This window comes from Embiotoca jacksoni, unplaced genomic scaffold (genome assembly GCF_022577435.1).
Source record: "Embiotoca jacksoni isolate LCO1_2020_lvr unplaced genomic scaffold, fEmbJac1.0.p SCAF_10, whole genome shotgun sequence".
Lineage (NCBI taxonomy): Eukaryota > Metazoa > Chordata > Actinopteri > Embiotocidae > Embiotoca > Embiotoca jacksoni.
Window position 1 is genome coordinate 10,506,859 of NW_027185230.1, and position 14,185 is coordinate 10,521,043.

Sequence of the window (14,185 nt, forward strand, 5' to 3'; positions counted from 1 at the left end):
ATAGAGACCAAAATGTTTCAAAAATATGTAAAGTGACAAAATGACTTCAAAAAGAGACATCAAGTGGTTACAAATAGATGTTGAACGACTACTGTGATACATAAAATGTCTATAGAAAGATCCAATATGACAATCAATAGACACAAAATGAATACAAATGCATGAAACAAATGTGTCAAGATGCAAAAAACACCACAAAATGGCTACAAAAAGGCAGCAACATGACAACAAAGACAGAGCAAATGACCACAGAAGTAAAAAAAAAAACAAAAAAAACTTTTAGATAGATAGATAGATAGATAGATAGATAGATAGATAGATAGATAGATAGATAGAAAGATAGATAGATAGATAGATAGATAGATAGACAGATAGATAGATAGATAGTTACTTTATTAATCCCCAAGGGCAAATTTTCTCGCTACAGCAGCATTTATAGATACAGGACAGAAATAAAATAACAGTAAAAAATATTAAATATAAAAATGCACAGTATATACAATAAAATTGAATAAAATAGAATAGAATAATTTAATTAAAACTAACTAAACAATAGTGCAAAGTATTTTGTTTTTTTATATTTAAACAACCAAGAAAAACAGACAACAGACAACGGTGTTATTGTTGTGTGATGGATTTTGCCAGGCAAATCTGCCTACATTTGATTAGGGGGTCCCAAATACAATGCTTCATTTGAAGTTAAAAAAAAAAAAGAAAGATTTAAACAACAGTGGTTAAAAGTAGGATTCAGGATGATCTGGCAGAAGAAATTAAATATAATATTCATAATTCTGTTTTCATTCGTGTAAAACCACCTGAAACTAAGAATCGTTGTGTTTTTACATCCTTCCATTGAGCCTTTATCTACACAGGGAGCGGGTCCTCTTGTGACAGCCGCCATGTTTCTGCAGGAGCCCAGACGGGACAAACCAAACACTAACTCTCCAGAGACGGATTTTGTTTTGTGGCCACCATAGCATTCTCCTGCATGCTTGATCGGTGAGGTGATAAGGTGAGGGGTGTTTTCGGCTGGGTGCAGTCTGCAGCATCACCACTAGAGGCCAGTTAACCCTTCACACTGCTCCTTTAAATCACTCCAAGTGTTGTTATTTCTCTTTTCTTTTTTCTTATTTCATTTTATGTCGAAGAAAGTGAGAATCAAATTCATAAAACAAAAGAAAATCAAGAGACTTCATCTGTCAGTTCGCTGTGTAAATTGATCAGTTTTAACCTTGGGGTGTGAGGCTATCACTCATCAATATATTAGTCATAGTTGCAGATTGATAATCCTGTGTGTGTGTGTGTGTGTGTGTGTGTGTGTGTGTGTGTGTGTGTGTGTGTGTGTTTGTGAGTGTGTTGTCAATATGTCCTGGTGGCTGTCAGTAATGTGGGACACAGACACAGAGCGAGGGAGCGAGAGAGAGAGAGAGAGAGAGAGAGAGAGGGAGCGAGAGATGTTTGGCTGCTCTGACAGGTCACGTGGCTGATTTGGACATTGTTTTATTTTAGATCCAACTGGACCTGAGGTCCTTTTCCTCCTCCTCCTCCTCCCCCTCTTCTCATTAAAACCCGCTTGGAGTCTGTCCATCTGTCATTAAGTCCTCAGCGAGTGAAGCAGTCATTTGTTTTAGGTTTAAAGTGAAGCAGCTTCTTCTATTCACGCGCCACCATGACACGCATCGCTCCTCTTTCTCCTCTTCTTCTTCCTCTCATGTTGACTTCGTCCCTCCTGGCGTGGACCCCAGCCGGAGCCTCGATCCTCTGCACCTGGACTGAGGTGTCACCTGACGGGGTGGTTCACTCCACCTTCCTCCGGCAGACCTCTCCATCCGCGAGGCTCTACCACAGCGCCCGGTCCGCGCAGCGCGCGTTGCTCAGCTGCGCGTGGAGCGACGACGCTGCAGCGATCCAGGACTACTTGTCTCTGTGCCGGGAGCGCACGCGAGAGTTCTCCGATCGCCCGGGTGAACATTTGGACCTGGACTACGTGTCGGAGGACGAGGACAAGTGCGTCTCTCTGGCCGCTCCGCAGGTCGCCGAGCTGAACGAGAGCTTCGGTGGTGAAGGTCACGATGCAAGGTCAAAGGTCAGGATACATCAGCGCGTAAAGCGCGGATTCATCGTACCTGGGACTCTGTGGTGCGGCTCCGGGAACAAAGCGCCTTCGTTTGCAGATTTGGGTGAGTTGATGGCTCCTGACTTTACTGGAAGTTAATGAGCTGAGAGGGGCGACATTCAAAAGACAGATTATTATGTTTTGTATTATGTGAAAACACACCAAAAAAAAAATATACGTGCAGCAGAAGCGGATGTGTGTTTTTTTTTTTTTGTCCTAGCATGGGCCAACTTTCAAAAACAGTGGGGCCTACATTTCCCATAATGCAACTTAACAGCCAAGTAGATTTCTGTGATGTTTTCTGATAAAAACAAACTTCACGTTAACATCGTTGAGGTCAAACAAATTTGCAGAGATGATTTTTGTTTTTGTTTACCTCCATGTTTACTTGTGCCACGTTCGTTTTTCACTTCGAAAAACACCTTTCTCTGTAGCACCTCTAGTGGTCAAACGTATGAAAGAGTATTAGGGCCACAGTAAAGAAAAAAAAAAATTAGAGGTGGGAATGTTGTTTTCTTTTGCATTTTGAGAATTAAGTGGAAATATAAGAAGTCAAATTGTCGACAATGAAATTCAAGATTAAAGTTGAACTTTTGAGACTAAATCAAATGGGTAGCTTTAGCACATACGCTTCTACAAAACGCTGTGGGGAAATTTTTTTTTACTTCAGAATCAGTTTTAGTTTTAATTCTTTGAGCTCATTTTGAAGAGTTCGTGCTCCAGTTCAGGAAAAGAAACCACGCTGAGTTGTTGTGGCTGCAATCCTTCAAACTAAAATAGCTACCAGTGAACAGATGCAGGTGTGTCGGCGGTTACACCCGAGCGTCACTTCCTGTAGCTACACTGGTCCAACAAAATAATGTCCACGCATCACACAGATGTCTTTTCGGGATTTTATTCTCTCTTTCAACGGGAGACAAAATAAAAACTACAAAAATAAAATATCGAAATATCTCTGAGCCCGTTTAGAGTCCTTTAAGCAAGTTTTCATGAGCTAATCAGGCGCGTGCACGTTAGCGTAAGGCAGCCCAGGTTACTGAAAATGTGTTAGAACGTCTGTGTAAACACACATCAACAACATTTTACATAAATATAGATAAACAAACAATTTACCTGCGTGCATCTCTTCAGAATAAAAATAGCTCAGAGACCTTATGTCCGTCTTCCTTATGTTGTTACAGAATCTCGTGATCTGATGTTAACTCTGGTCATGTGACCCATTTAACATTACAATGAGCCCTTACATAAAAGAGTGCAACATTTTTTTTAATCAAATAATATTTAAATTGGGCATATTAGACACGTTGTTTTATATTCAAGTTACCCTTTTTAAACGTGTTATTTATTACTTTAACGACTGCGTAAACTAAAATCCATCAGTCGAGCAAAGTTAGTTCCTCAGCAGCATTTTTAAGCTCATCTTTGAGGATCCCGAGGCGATCCCGGGCCAGACGAGATATATAATCCCTCCAGGGTGTTCTGGGACTCCCACCAGCTGGACCGTTGAAATAATCCTGAATTTATACCAGAACAAACTTCTTACGATTTAAAAAAAAACCTGGCCTTGGAGTAAAGCTCTACTCGTAGCTGCGGAGATAATCTTTGCAATGTCACGTCTGCGTCTGTTTCAGGGGTTTTCTCCGACACGGACAGCTGCTGCCGGGAACACGACCAGTGCAAACACACCATCCTGTCCTTCCACTCCGAGTTCGGCGTCTTCAACAGAAACATCTTCACCATGTCCCACTGCGACTGCGACAACAAGTAACCGACTGCCGGCCCGTCTCCGTCGTCTCGATTGGTTCTGCGTGTTTTTACTCGGCCGGTTTTATAACGTGATGTTCTGCGTGTCCAAGGTTTCACAGCTGCCTGAAGGAGGCCAACGACAGCATATCTAACGTGGTGGGATACACCTTCTTCAACCTGCTGAAGATGCACTGCTTCACGTTCTCCCACCAACTCCAGTGTATGCAGAGGAACTGGTTTGGGATGTAAGTAAAGTTTCATCTTTGGTGGATGGATATTTGGCTTTTAGTCCGTTTGATTTTGCTCCCGGTAGATTTTGCTCCATTGTAGATCGACCACGTTGTTGTTTTTTTGTGTCTGTTTTTTGTTCGACCACGCGTCATACAAGTCGGCAAACTGTCGGACGGATTGCTATAAAACTTTGTGCAGGAATTTGTGGTCCCTGAATACAAGTGAGTTTGCGGATACTCAACAACAACAAACGCAATCTCCTCACTCAATTGTGCGTTCGTATATAAAGCTGACACAAAGTCGGTGAGTTTTGTTACCTTTGGACACAGCCGGGCGAGCTGTTTCTCCCCGTTTCCAGTCTTTGTGCGAAGCTAAGCCAACAGGTAGTGAACAAGTATCAACCAGCAGTGACGTCACCCGTTGGTTTGTGAACGGCCGTTATAAAGGCCCCAGTCCACGTGCTAGTTCGGAGCGGTTTGGAGCAGGAAGTGACCATATTTGGATGAGCTGGGGGAGGAGCCAGCGGTGGATCTGACTGATCTGATTGGAAACCTGACGATACTACGTCCCGCCCACTGACAGCTGTAACCTGACTGCACCACAGGCCTGTCAATCAAACAGACACGCCCCCCAAAAACACGTCTTTTTGAGGCTTATTTTCGAATTAAAAACGGATTATTTTCAGATGGACCTCCAGAAAACTAATAAGAAGGAGTGACTTTAGCTAACAACACCAAGATAACTGGTGGAGACATTTTATTGACTTTGTATTTGATGAGAGAACTGGAATGGGAGTTTATGGAGCCGGAGGCTTTTTGGAGCCAACCTCTAGTGGCACCCGGTGGTATGGCAGCTTAAGGCACTTCTGCATCGGCCTCATTTTTCAGACCTGGAAGCTATAAACACTTTTATATACAGCGTATCGTTATAAGTTCATTTTGACTGACAGATAACAGAACGTTAAATTATTTCCCCCTCTGCTTTGACTCACAGGTGTAAGGAGACTAAATTGGCTCTGTACGCTGATGTCCATCCCCCCACGCTGTTCGAGTCCACCATGCCAGAAGGAGGCGACGTGAACATCACCAACTCCACATCACCTGCAGATCCGCAGCTCTTCTCCATCGCTGCGACCACGTCCAGCGTCCCCACGCCTTCGACAGGTTCCCCCACCGCCTCCATCGGGTCTGTCCCCGACGTCAGGGCCTCCACAGGCACACGCACCCCAGGATCGGCGACCAAGAGGGACGACGACCTGGAGAACACTCTACCGACCACGAATCGAACCGTGAATGACCAGGATGTCACGGGTATTTCATCCTGAACCAACCTCTGTATCTATATTTATTTTTCCTGCAACATTTCCTCTGATGCCTTCCCTTCCTCCTCAGAGCTGCAGATGTCCTGTGGGATCTTCAAGGATCTGGATAAGTGCAGGAACAAGATCCTCCCCCTGCAGGAGAAGTACGGCATCACCAACCCCGAGCCGAGCATGCTGTACCACTGCAACTGCACCGCCAGGTCGGTCGACACTTTATTTATTTATTTATCCGCTGAACAATCCCAGCAGGGAGGTTTTTTTTATTTTAATGATGTGACGATGTGTCACCATGAATTTATTTATTTTACCCTCGGAGCAAATCCTTCCAGCCCGGTCTGACGCTGCGATAACGGTGCACTCACCTTTTGGTTTCGGTGGAAGTGAGATGGTGAGATGTTTCATAACACATAACTAGGCCACAAGCACACACAGAGTCACACTCTTGCATAACGAGTAGGGTCCCTGTCAGGGATAATTTTATGTCCTTGGACATTATCATAATCTCATGTTTGCGCACAGAACCTCCCTATCTGATCTACTTTTGTCTGTCTCTGTGTGTGTGTGTGTGTGTGTGTGTGTGTGTGTGTGTGTGTGTGTGTGTGTGTGTGTGACTCCGACATCTCACTGTGTTTGTCTTGCAGATTATTCCAGACTTTAGCTAAACAGAGACGAGTGAGCGAAGTGCAGGCTCTTCTGCTGGGACACGTGGCTCCGTCCTGCTTCCTGCCGCAGGACTGCACAGCAGGCAGCACGTAAGTACACAAATACAGACACGCATGTATATTCACATGCCCTGGATTTATATGATTATATGTCATGATCCGTCTGTACAGAAGAGGAGGAGGAAGCAGTCAGATCCTTTCCTCGAGTAAATCTACCAAATATAAAATAGAAGAAATATCAGAGATGTATTTAAGTAAGACAGTTTACGATATGTGACATTATTTTATTAGATTGTTGATGCTTCAAAAGTGACGCAGATTGTTTAGTCCAATGTGCTTGCCAACCTATGGTTTGGGCCCCTCCAAAGGGTCACAGATAAATCTGAGGGATCCTGATATGATGCTCCATCACTGAATGTATATAAAAGTGGATGTAACTTCCAGGTCTGAAAAATGAGGCCTGAAACTGCAATACCACCGAGTGCCACTTGAGGTTGGCTCCAAAAAGCTTCGGGCTCCATAGACTCCCATTCAACTAATCTCATGAAATACAAAGTCATTGAAATAATTGAAACCTGTTATCTCTGTGTTTTTAGCTAAAGTCACTCCTTCTTATTAGTTTTCTGGAGGTCCATCTGAAAATAATCTGTCATTAATTAGAAAATAAGTCTCAAAAAGATGTGTTTGATTGACAGGTCTGTGGTGCAGTCAGGTTTCTGGTATAGGTGGGCGGGGCATAGTGCCCTCAGATTCTTAATCAAATAGGACGCTATTTTTCATCTGTAGATCCTGGACATCTCAAAATCTCCCTAAAAAAAGAATAAAATGTCGACATTACAAAGTTATGGAGGTCATTTATAAACATGCAAAACAATAATACAGTAAAAAGTTATTAAAGTTATTCAGTTATTAAAAAATATTATTATTCAGGACTTCATTATTAACTACTATATAGACACAATCTGATAAAATGAGACGTGCAAAACAGTGAACGATTGTGCTGCATTGTTCGACACCAACTAAAAGATGCAGAGCAGATCATAGATATATACTTGCACAGTATATAATGTAAACAAATCACAAATAGATATACATACTGGTGCATTTGTTTTGCATGTAAAATATTAATCTGAAAAGCCCCCAGTCTCTAAAAATGTGTTCGTTTTTTATTTTATTTTTTAAACTGAAAATGCATTAAAATGAGCCTAAATGTGTTCTTTTTAAATTGCAGCATCTCAAACTTTCTCTTTCTGTCTCTTTCAGCAGCTGCACGGCGGTCGTGGTGAGAGCAGAGCTTCCTCAGCTGGACCACCGCAGCAGCGGCGGCGCAGACGTGGAGGAGTGGCGCCATCTACAGGCCGTCAAACTGAAGGTCAGGAGGCCGAACTCGATGAGAGCCAAGAGGAAAGACCGAGCTGTGAGGCTCCACAGACTGTGTCTCCGGATGAGCCGACGCCAACACACGGACAACTCCAGGAAACGAAACCCCTCAGCGGCCAGTGGAGCTCGTCTGAGTGTGAATACTACAGGGAGTCAAAGTGTTTAATATTACACGGACAAATAAGACACTGGGAAATAAATGACCACTTAAATAGACAAAATATACGTCATTAAAGTCCTGAAATAATCCAACATATATTCAAAGAAATGTTCAAATGTGTTTCTGTTGATGACAGGTTTATTTCATGTCAGTGATCAGCTGTTGATTTTGTCTGAATCACTCAACAGAACAACTTAATTTGATTTAATTAACCTGTGACTCAACAACATACAACATTCACCAATATGCATTTCACCAATTAACACTTATTTCCACTTAATTTGTATCCTTTGGAAAGTTTTTTTTTTAAAGTTTACCAGCAATAAAAGCAGTTACAGTAAAATTAAGGATAAAATAACATTTATGATAATACAATAAAAAAAAAAAACAATATACGCATTATATTTCACTAATATTTCTTCTTTAATGTCTCATTTATTTATCTAATATTAAACACTTTGGTCCCGGTTCAATGTTGTACTATTCTGTGTGTATTTTATCGTTTAGTTTAAACCGAACTGTTTGTCGACGGAACAACCTTCCAAATTTATTTAAGAGGAGAGAAAACTTTTCCTTCGGTTTGACAAAACTTTTCATCGCAGGAAACAAAACAAAGATGCAGCGAATAACCTGAATGACTGTGTTTTATTCAGGTGTGCCAGTTTAAGAGCGCAGTGATTATGCATGCTGGTCTCAGTGTAACGACCGCCGGGGAAACTCGATACAACCGAGCCGTCGTTGAAGTGATTAGTTACACTTGTGCTTTTCCTGCGATGACAGATCCAGTTTGATGTTTTTCCTATTGGTGGTTCTTTTTGGTGAGATGATCAATAACCAGGATGTAAAACTTAGCTTTTATTCCCCTGTAGGACGGCAGCACTGAGGTCTTACTTCAAAACACAGTTTTTTAAGGTCTCATAATATTGAGTCGATATATTTGTGTTCATGTGGAAAAATTATTTAGTTTTAAATAACTTGGGGAAATTTATCTCGTGACCTAAATATTTATTCACTAAAAATTGAACTGCCATTAAGTTTTAAGCACATTTCACTTTAATGTATTTGTACTGTTTTGTATGAGTTGCACACCAGATGCGAATCGTGTTGTCAGCGTAGCAGTTGAAAAGGAAAGAACGTGTAAATATGTAAATAAAAGTACTTATACGGCTGATTAAATTTTAAAAAAAATAGCAGTTTGAGATTTAAGAAAAGGTTTTCAAGCCGACAGCTGGAAGAGAGGCTCAATACCAACCTCATTTTTGTTGGGTACAAATGATACAGCCAGCAGCAGTTAGTGTAGCTTAGCATTTTGGCCGGGTGCAGTGACCTCCTGGAGTCTTACGTTGAGGTTGCCAGTGAACCCCGTTGAAAAAAAACCCACAAATTGTTGTTTTTATACTGCGTTTTTTTTTTTGTGGAAGAATTAAACAACAAATGAAATCCAATGACCCGATTACGTCGTCTTAAAGTCTCATAAAGTTTAGCTCCAGCTACAAAACAAACACTCATGTCGTTCGTTTAATGTGTTACCGATATGTAAAAATAACCCCTGTTGCAGGCCATTTGTCATTGTGGATTTTTGTATGTATTAAACGAGAAATATGTCAATCTATGAACTTTAGAGCTACTTGTAGATGGTTTTGAAAAGAACTAGGCCAGCTGTTTCCAGTCTCTAAAATAAGATAAGCTAAGTATCACTTGACTGTCATATACTATTTCCAGAGAACAGGCATAAGTTGGTATTAATCTTTCCATCTAAAAAAGTGAATATGTTTCCCAAAATGTTTACCTATATTTTAAATGTAAGTCTTATAGTTTTAAAAACACTTGTTAGCGTCAGTTTGTGCCACTCGTGTGTTAGCATAAAATCTGGATAAATTTCAGGTCTGTTTTCTGTAAAAGTTATTGAATTGATGATGTTTGACATCCTGAAAGACTCTTTTCACCATTTGTGAAATGAAAAAAAAAAAAAAAAAAAAAATTCAGTCTGCTGAATGATAACAAAGATTGTTTAGCCTATGAATTAACCTAAAACATCAGCCAGCTGCTAATATGATTTAAAACATAATCAGATGAAAGGGTTTAAATGTGTATTTTTCTTTGTAGATACTGTTTTCATCCAGATGGTTTCTAATCCTGGAAATCCCTCCAGAAGTGTTTTTAAACAAACCGCTGGAAGGCACAAACTGGGGATGTACCTTTAATGCTGGTGTTTGTTTGAGTGCTTTTTAGTAACTTAATAAAGTTAAAACGTGAGCATCCGCTCCACAAGGAAGGATGTCTTTTAATCTCCTCCCTAACGGCGCGGCGGAGGACCCGGCGTAACGGATATCTGTCCGGTAACTCAACGCCTCTCTGATGTCACGAAGAGTAATTGAACCCTCGCGGAAGGCTGCAGCCGTGGAGCCGACCGGATCCCCGCCTCTCACCGGAGCAAAAAAAAAAAAAAAAAAAAACCAAAAAAAAAAACAGCAATGGGGAGAAGATCGGCGGTGGGAACATGGCGCACTCAGTCTGGATTAACTTTCACCGAGAAAAGCCTCGGAGGGTGGACAACACGTAGCGCGCAAGTCTCCCCCGTTCAGCTTCATTGATTACTACTATCGCCGGATCACCGACGGAGGACCTGTGGGCTCGTTTTGGAGCGTTTTCCGGCCGCGACTCGCTGCTGCTGCTGCTGCGGTGGGATGAAAGTTTGGAGCCGCAGTCGCCGGATTTAGCAGAGATGGAAAAGCACAGAAACAGGAAAGAGAAGGTAAGGCCGGTGGAAACAAAAGTTGTATTAAGTGGTTTTCACATTTAAGAAAAAAAAAAAAAAAAGAAAGACGCGAGGATGTGCAGGAAGGAAAGCTCGTTTATGTGACAGCTGACAGACAAACAGGCTTGCACACTTCCCGTGATGAGCTGCAACCTTCCTGCAGGATTTATTTTGAAACTTCTGGCACGAGTTCACGCGCAGCTCCATCTGATTTCTGTCAGGCTCGTGAGAGGCTGCGGAGGAGGATGCATGCTGGTCGGTCTGTGCAGCAACTTTTACCACTTAAAACTACTTTAAAAACTATCAAAACTCCTCATTTACAGCGGTGGGTGCTAAGGAGTGGAAGTACAATATATATAATGCAAAATTTAACGCTCAGGGAAGCACGACAAGAAGGACAAGCAGCATTTAATATCAGTTCATGTTATTAATTAAAGACAAAGAGCCCCAGAAATCACATCCACAGCTTCATTAAACAAATAAAACAACCAGGAGAAGATGTTAAAGGAACACAAACAGATGACAAAAGGCATAAAGGTGATTTAAAAGGAGAAAAATATACTATAAGGTTAAAAAAAAAAAAAAAAAGGCTAAAATTGAATCAGCACAGTGTAAAATATGATTATATGAGACCTAATTTGTTTTCGAAACAGACAATGTTTTTTTTTATTATTGATTTAACTGAGAAAAGTTGGATGTGACCAAAGGTTTTGGGGAGTTAGTTCCTGAGAAAAAAAAAAGCATCAAAACCCAGAAAAGTCAATACTAAAGCCAATCAGATACAAAAGCAAAAACGCATTTTGAACTTCGGTAGGCAAAACAAAATGTTTTCAGAACTCATTTACAGGATGACGAGATTTTCTTCAGCGTTAGTGTGATAAATCATCAGTGTACATTGTACTGTAGGTAAAGAAAAGTTAGGACAGAAATGGCAAAGAGAAATTTGTGGAGGAAAGCTCAAACTTTTATCTGATAAATTGTTAAGTGAAATGACAGAAATTTAAGATACTTTTGTGTTTTAAGTTACTTCTCAAACATTTCTGCTTTCAAATTACACAACATTTTTGTGTTTTGAACTATCTGGCCAGCCTTCCTAATTGTTTGACATTTTATTGACAACAATATTACATGATTAATAGAGAAAATAATCCGTAGATTAAATGAAAATCATTGGCTGCAGCTTTTAATCATCACCATCACATAGTTTGTCCACCAGAGAGCACTGACAAGTTCATGTTTTAGCTGCAAAATGTCCCATAGAGGATGTTTCATGGTCAGAAAAACCTTTAAAGTAAAGATAATTTGGAAACCATTCAAAGATCCTCATCAAAAACAGATATTAATCCTCATTTTCTTCCTATAAAATGTCAGAAAACAGGGACAAATATACTTTGCGTCAAAATTCTCCTGAACTAGGTGTTGTTTAAAAAAATATTATTTAATTCAACCATCTGTATAGTTCAAAACCCAAAGATATTTTATACATATTATATATACCAATAAAACCATGAAATAATCTTATTGGAAAAGCTGTAATATTGCACAAGTATGATGATGGTGCTTTAAAAAGGATTTCCCTGCAGCTAATGTCATGTCTTTGGCTCACATACAGCGTGTTGCCTCGATGCCTCACCTACAATATGACTTCATAGAAATTAAAAGATGAAAGGGCCACGTTCAGGGACACAATTTCCTCTCCGTCCGGTACTCCCCCCCCCCCCCCCCCCCCCCCCCCCAGTTTGTGTCCGTCTCCGTGTTGTTCTCCAGGAATGTACTCCCTGTGACCCGGGCTGAAAAAGGGGGCTGTGAGTAGTACGACAGGACCGAGGGGGAAGTGTGTGTTTGTGTATAATCCTGGCGGGACGAGGACAGGATATTCATGTTGTGTTCCTGTTCGGTTTTCAGTGTTGTTCCTCCAACGTGAACTCTTTACCGTGCAAACTCCTGTTTCCGACACTTAAAACTAATTTTTTGTTTTTGTGTTTATGAGTGCCTGCTTCACTGCTCGAGCCAGAAAGAAGCGACGCTTATGATAAACTGTCAGAGTGAATATCCCGCTTGAGTGACTAGGTGCTACTGTCAACTTGTCAACAGTATGCGTGGGCAACAAAGGGAGCAGGTGACGCAACAAATTACATCCTGATGAAGCTGCTGCACGTACAATGCAAAGTCAAAACACAGTAACCAGCAACAGAAGCTGACTTTTTGACATTTATACCTATTTGACCTTATAATATGAACATTTTTATACCACAGAATTTTTTTTATTTTTGTGAAAATGATGAATGAAATTACATAACATTGAAATGAAAACTGCAATGACTCCACTCAGGCTCGTTACAGTTAGCGCAGATGTTTTATATATATATATATATATAAATATATTTTCTTTTCTTTTGGACCTGAACAAATTTTAATTATATATATATATATATATATATATATATATATATATATATATATATATATATATATATATATATATATATATATATATATATATATATATATATATATTCATGTGTTGCACTGCATCAGCCTCATAACAACAGACACACAATCACCTTCGAATTGTCTAATGCATGTGACACTCAGTTTGACTGGGAGGATTGCTGGTGATGTGTACAAAGACCAGTGCAGCACATATCTGACATTATGGGGCTGATGCAGTGTAGCAGATACACCTCAGGCTGTAATTAAGTTGTGTGGGGCCACACCTCCAGACAGTTCTGATAGGTGTTCATAAATAATGCAGATTTTTATGGAAAAAGCTTCCCGGAGGACAGAGGAGATGAATTTAGAGAACTTTAAACATGTCATATCAATAGACTTAAAGTGCAATTTAAACCACTTAAAAATGAGTCCGACACAACACACTGTAAATCCCACTCAGGAATTTAAACTGTGTTATTGCTAAAGTCCAGTCATTTTCTCTTCCTGCTCTAATAACTGTATTCCGGTTCAGCAGTAAGAGGCTTATAGATTTACCTTTTCGTTCAGCACATATGATATGTGGCCTCCTGTGTTTATCTCAGCAAACACTGCCCTGCTAACATGTTAAACAAGCTCTGCATTATTTCATATTTGACATATCTTGGACGAGGGTTTCATAACAACATGGACGAGGCAAGAAAATGACGACATACCAGAGAGAGGAGCTGAAATATGGGCAGACTGTTATAGATGTAAACATTACTTTCAAGCAAAATAAATATGTGAATAAAACATGGTTCTGCACCATTTTTTTTTAAAATTTGAAGTGTGGAAAAAGTCTGGAAACAGTATTTCTATTTTAATAGTGGGAATTAAAAAGGAGTCTGTAATTTTCGAATAATTTGGTAGGAGTTATTGTGAAAAGTTTTTAGTTTCTTTTAATAGAATAGCTTTTAGCTTAAGGTAAACATGCAGATGATATAATTGAAAATCTATCAGACATCTGTAAGCGTTATACTTAATTAAAAATGAGAGTAACTTAATGTTATTCTTCAGAGTAAATTACGTGAGTTAAAGCGGAGAGGCCTGATGCCAAATGTCCCTCTTTACTGCGGAAAACAAAAACGAAAAAATATTTTCTGTGCGCTGAAACTTCTCAATTTGTCCCGCACGCTATTCTGTAGATAAATCCTGAAGTTGTGTTTGGACTGTATAAACTATAAATGCGAGATAAGTGATTCAAAGAAATGTAGACTTTGAATTTAAAGCTGGGCTAAATTGATCGTTAGCTAAACCCATTAGTGTTGTACAAAGGATTGCAGAGAGATTCTCTGTATGTGAAGAGTTTGGAACGTAGTTTTGTTATTTAATTTTCCTC

General features: G+C 40.1%; 2 protein-coding genes across 3 annotated transcripts in view; both read left to right on the forward strand.

The window, feature by feature from the left end:
- The first annotated feature begins 1,575 nt into the window (after nt 1-1,575).
- Nucleotides 1,576-9,891, forward strand: pla2g3 (phospholipase A2 group III). Its single transcript, XM_069165789.1, has 7 exons — nt 1,576-2,180; nt 3,748-3,880; nt 3,973-4,107; nt 5,087-5,403; nt 5,485-5,614; nt 6,056-6,166; nt 7,340-9,891. Exons 1-7 carry the CDS (start codon nt 1,670-1,672, stop codon nt 7,620-7,622), a joined length of 1,620 nt encoding a protein of 539 aa, XP_069021890.1. The 5' UTR covers nt 1,576-1,669; the 3' UTR covers nt 7,623-9,891.
- Nucleotides 9,892-10,083: 192 nt separating this feature from the next.
- ttc28 (tetratricopeptide repeat domain 28) overlaps nt 10,084-14,185 on the forward strand; it is a 106,500-nt gene continuing 102,398 nt past the window's right edge. For both annotated transcript variants that reach the window (XM_069165799.1, XM_069165803.1), the window contains exon 1: nt 10,084-10,371. In XM_069165799.1, the coding sequence (XP_069021900.1) occupies nt 10,342-10,371 (30 nt within the window). In that variant the 5' untranslated portion in view covers nt 10,084-10,341. The remainder of the gene's footprint in view (nt 10,372-14,185) is intronic.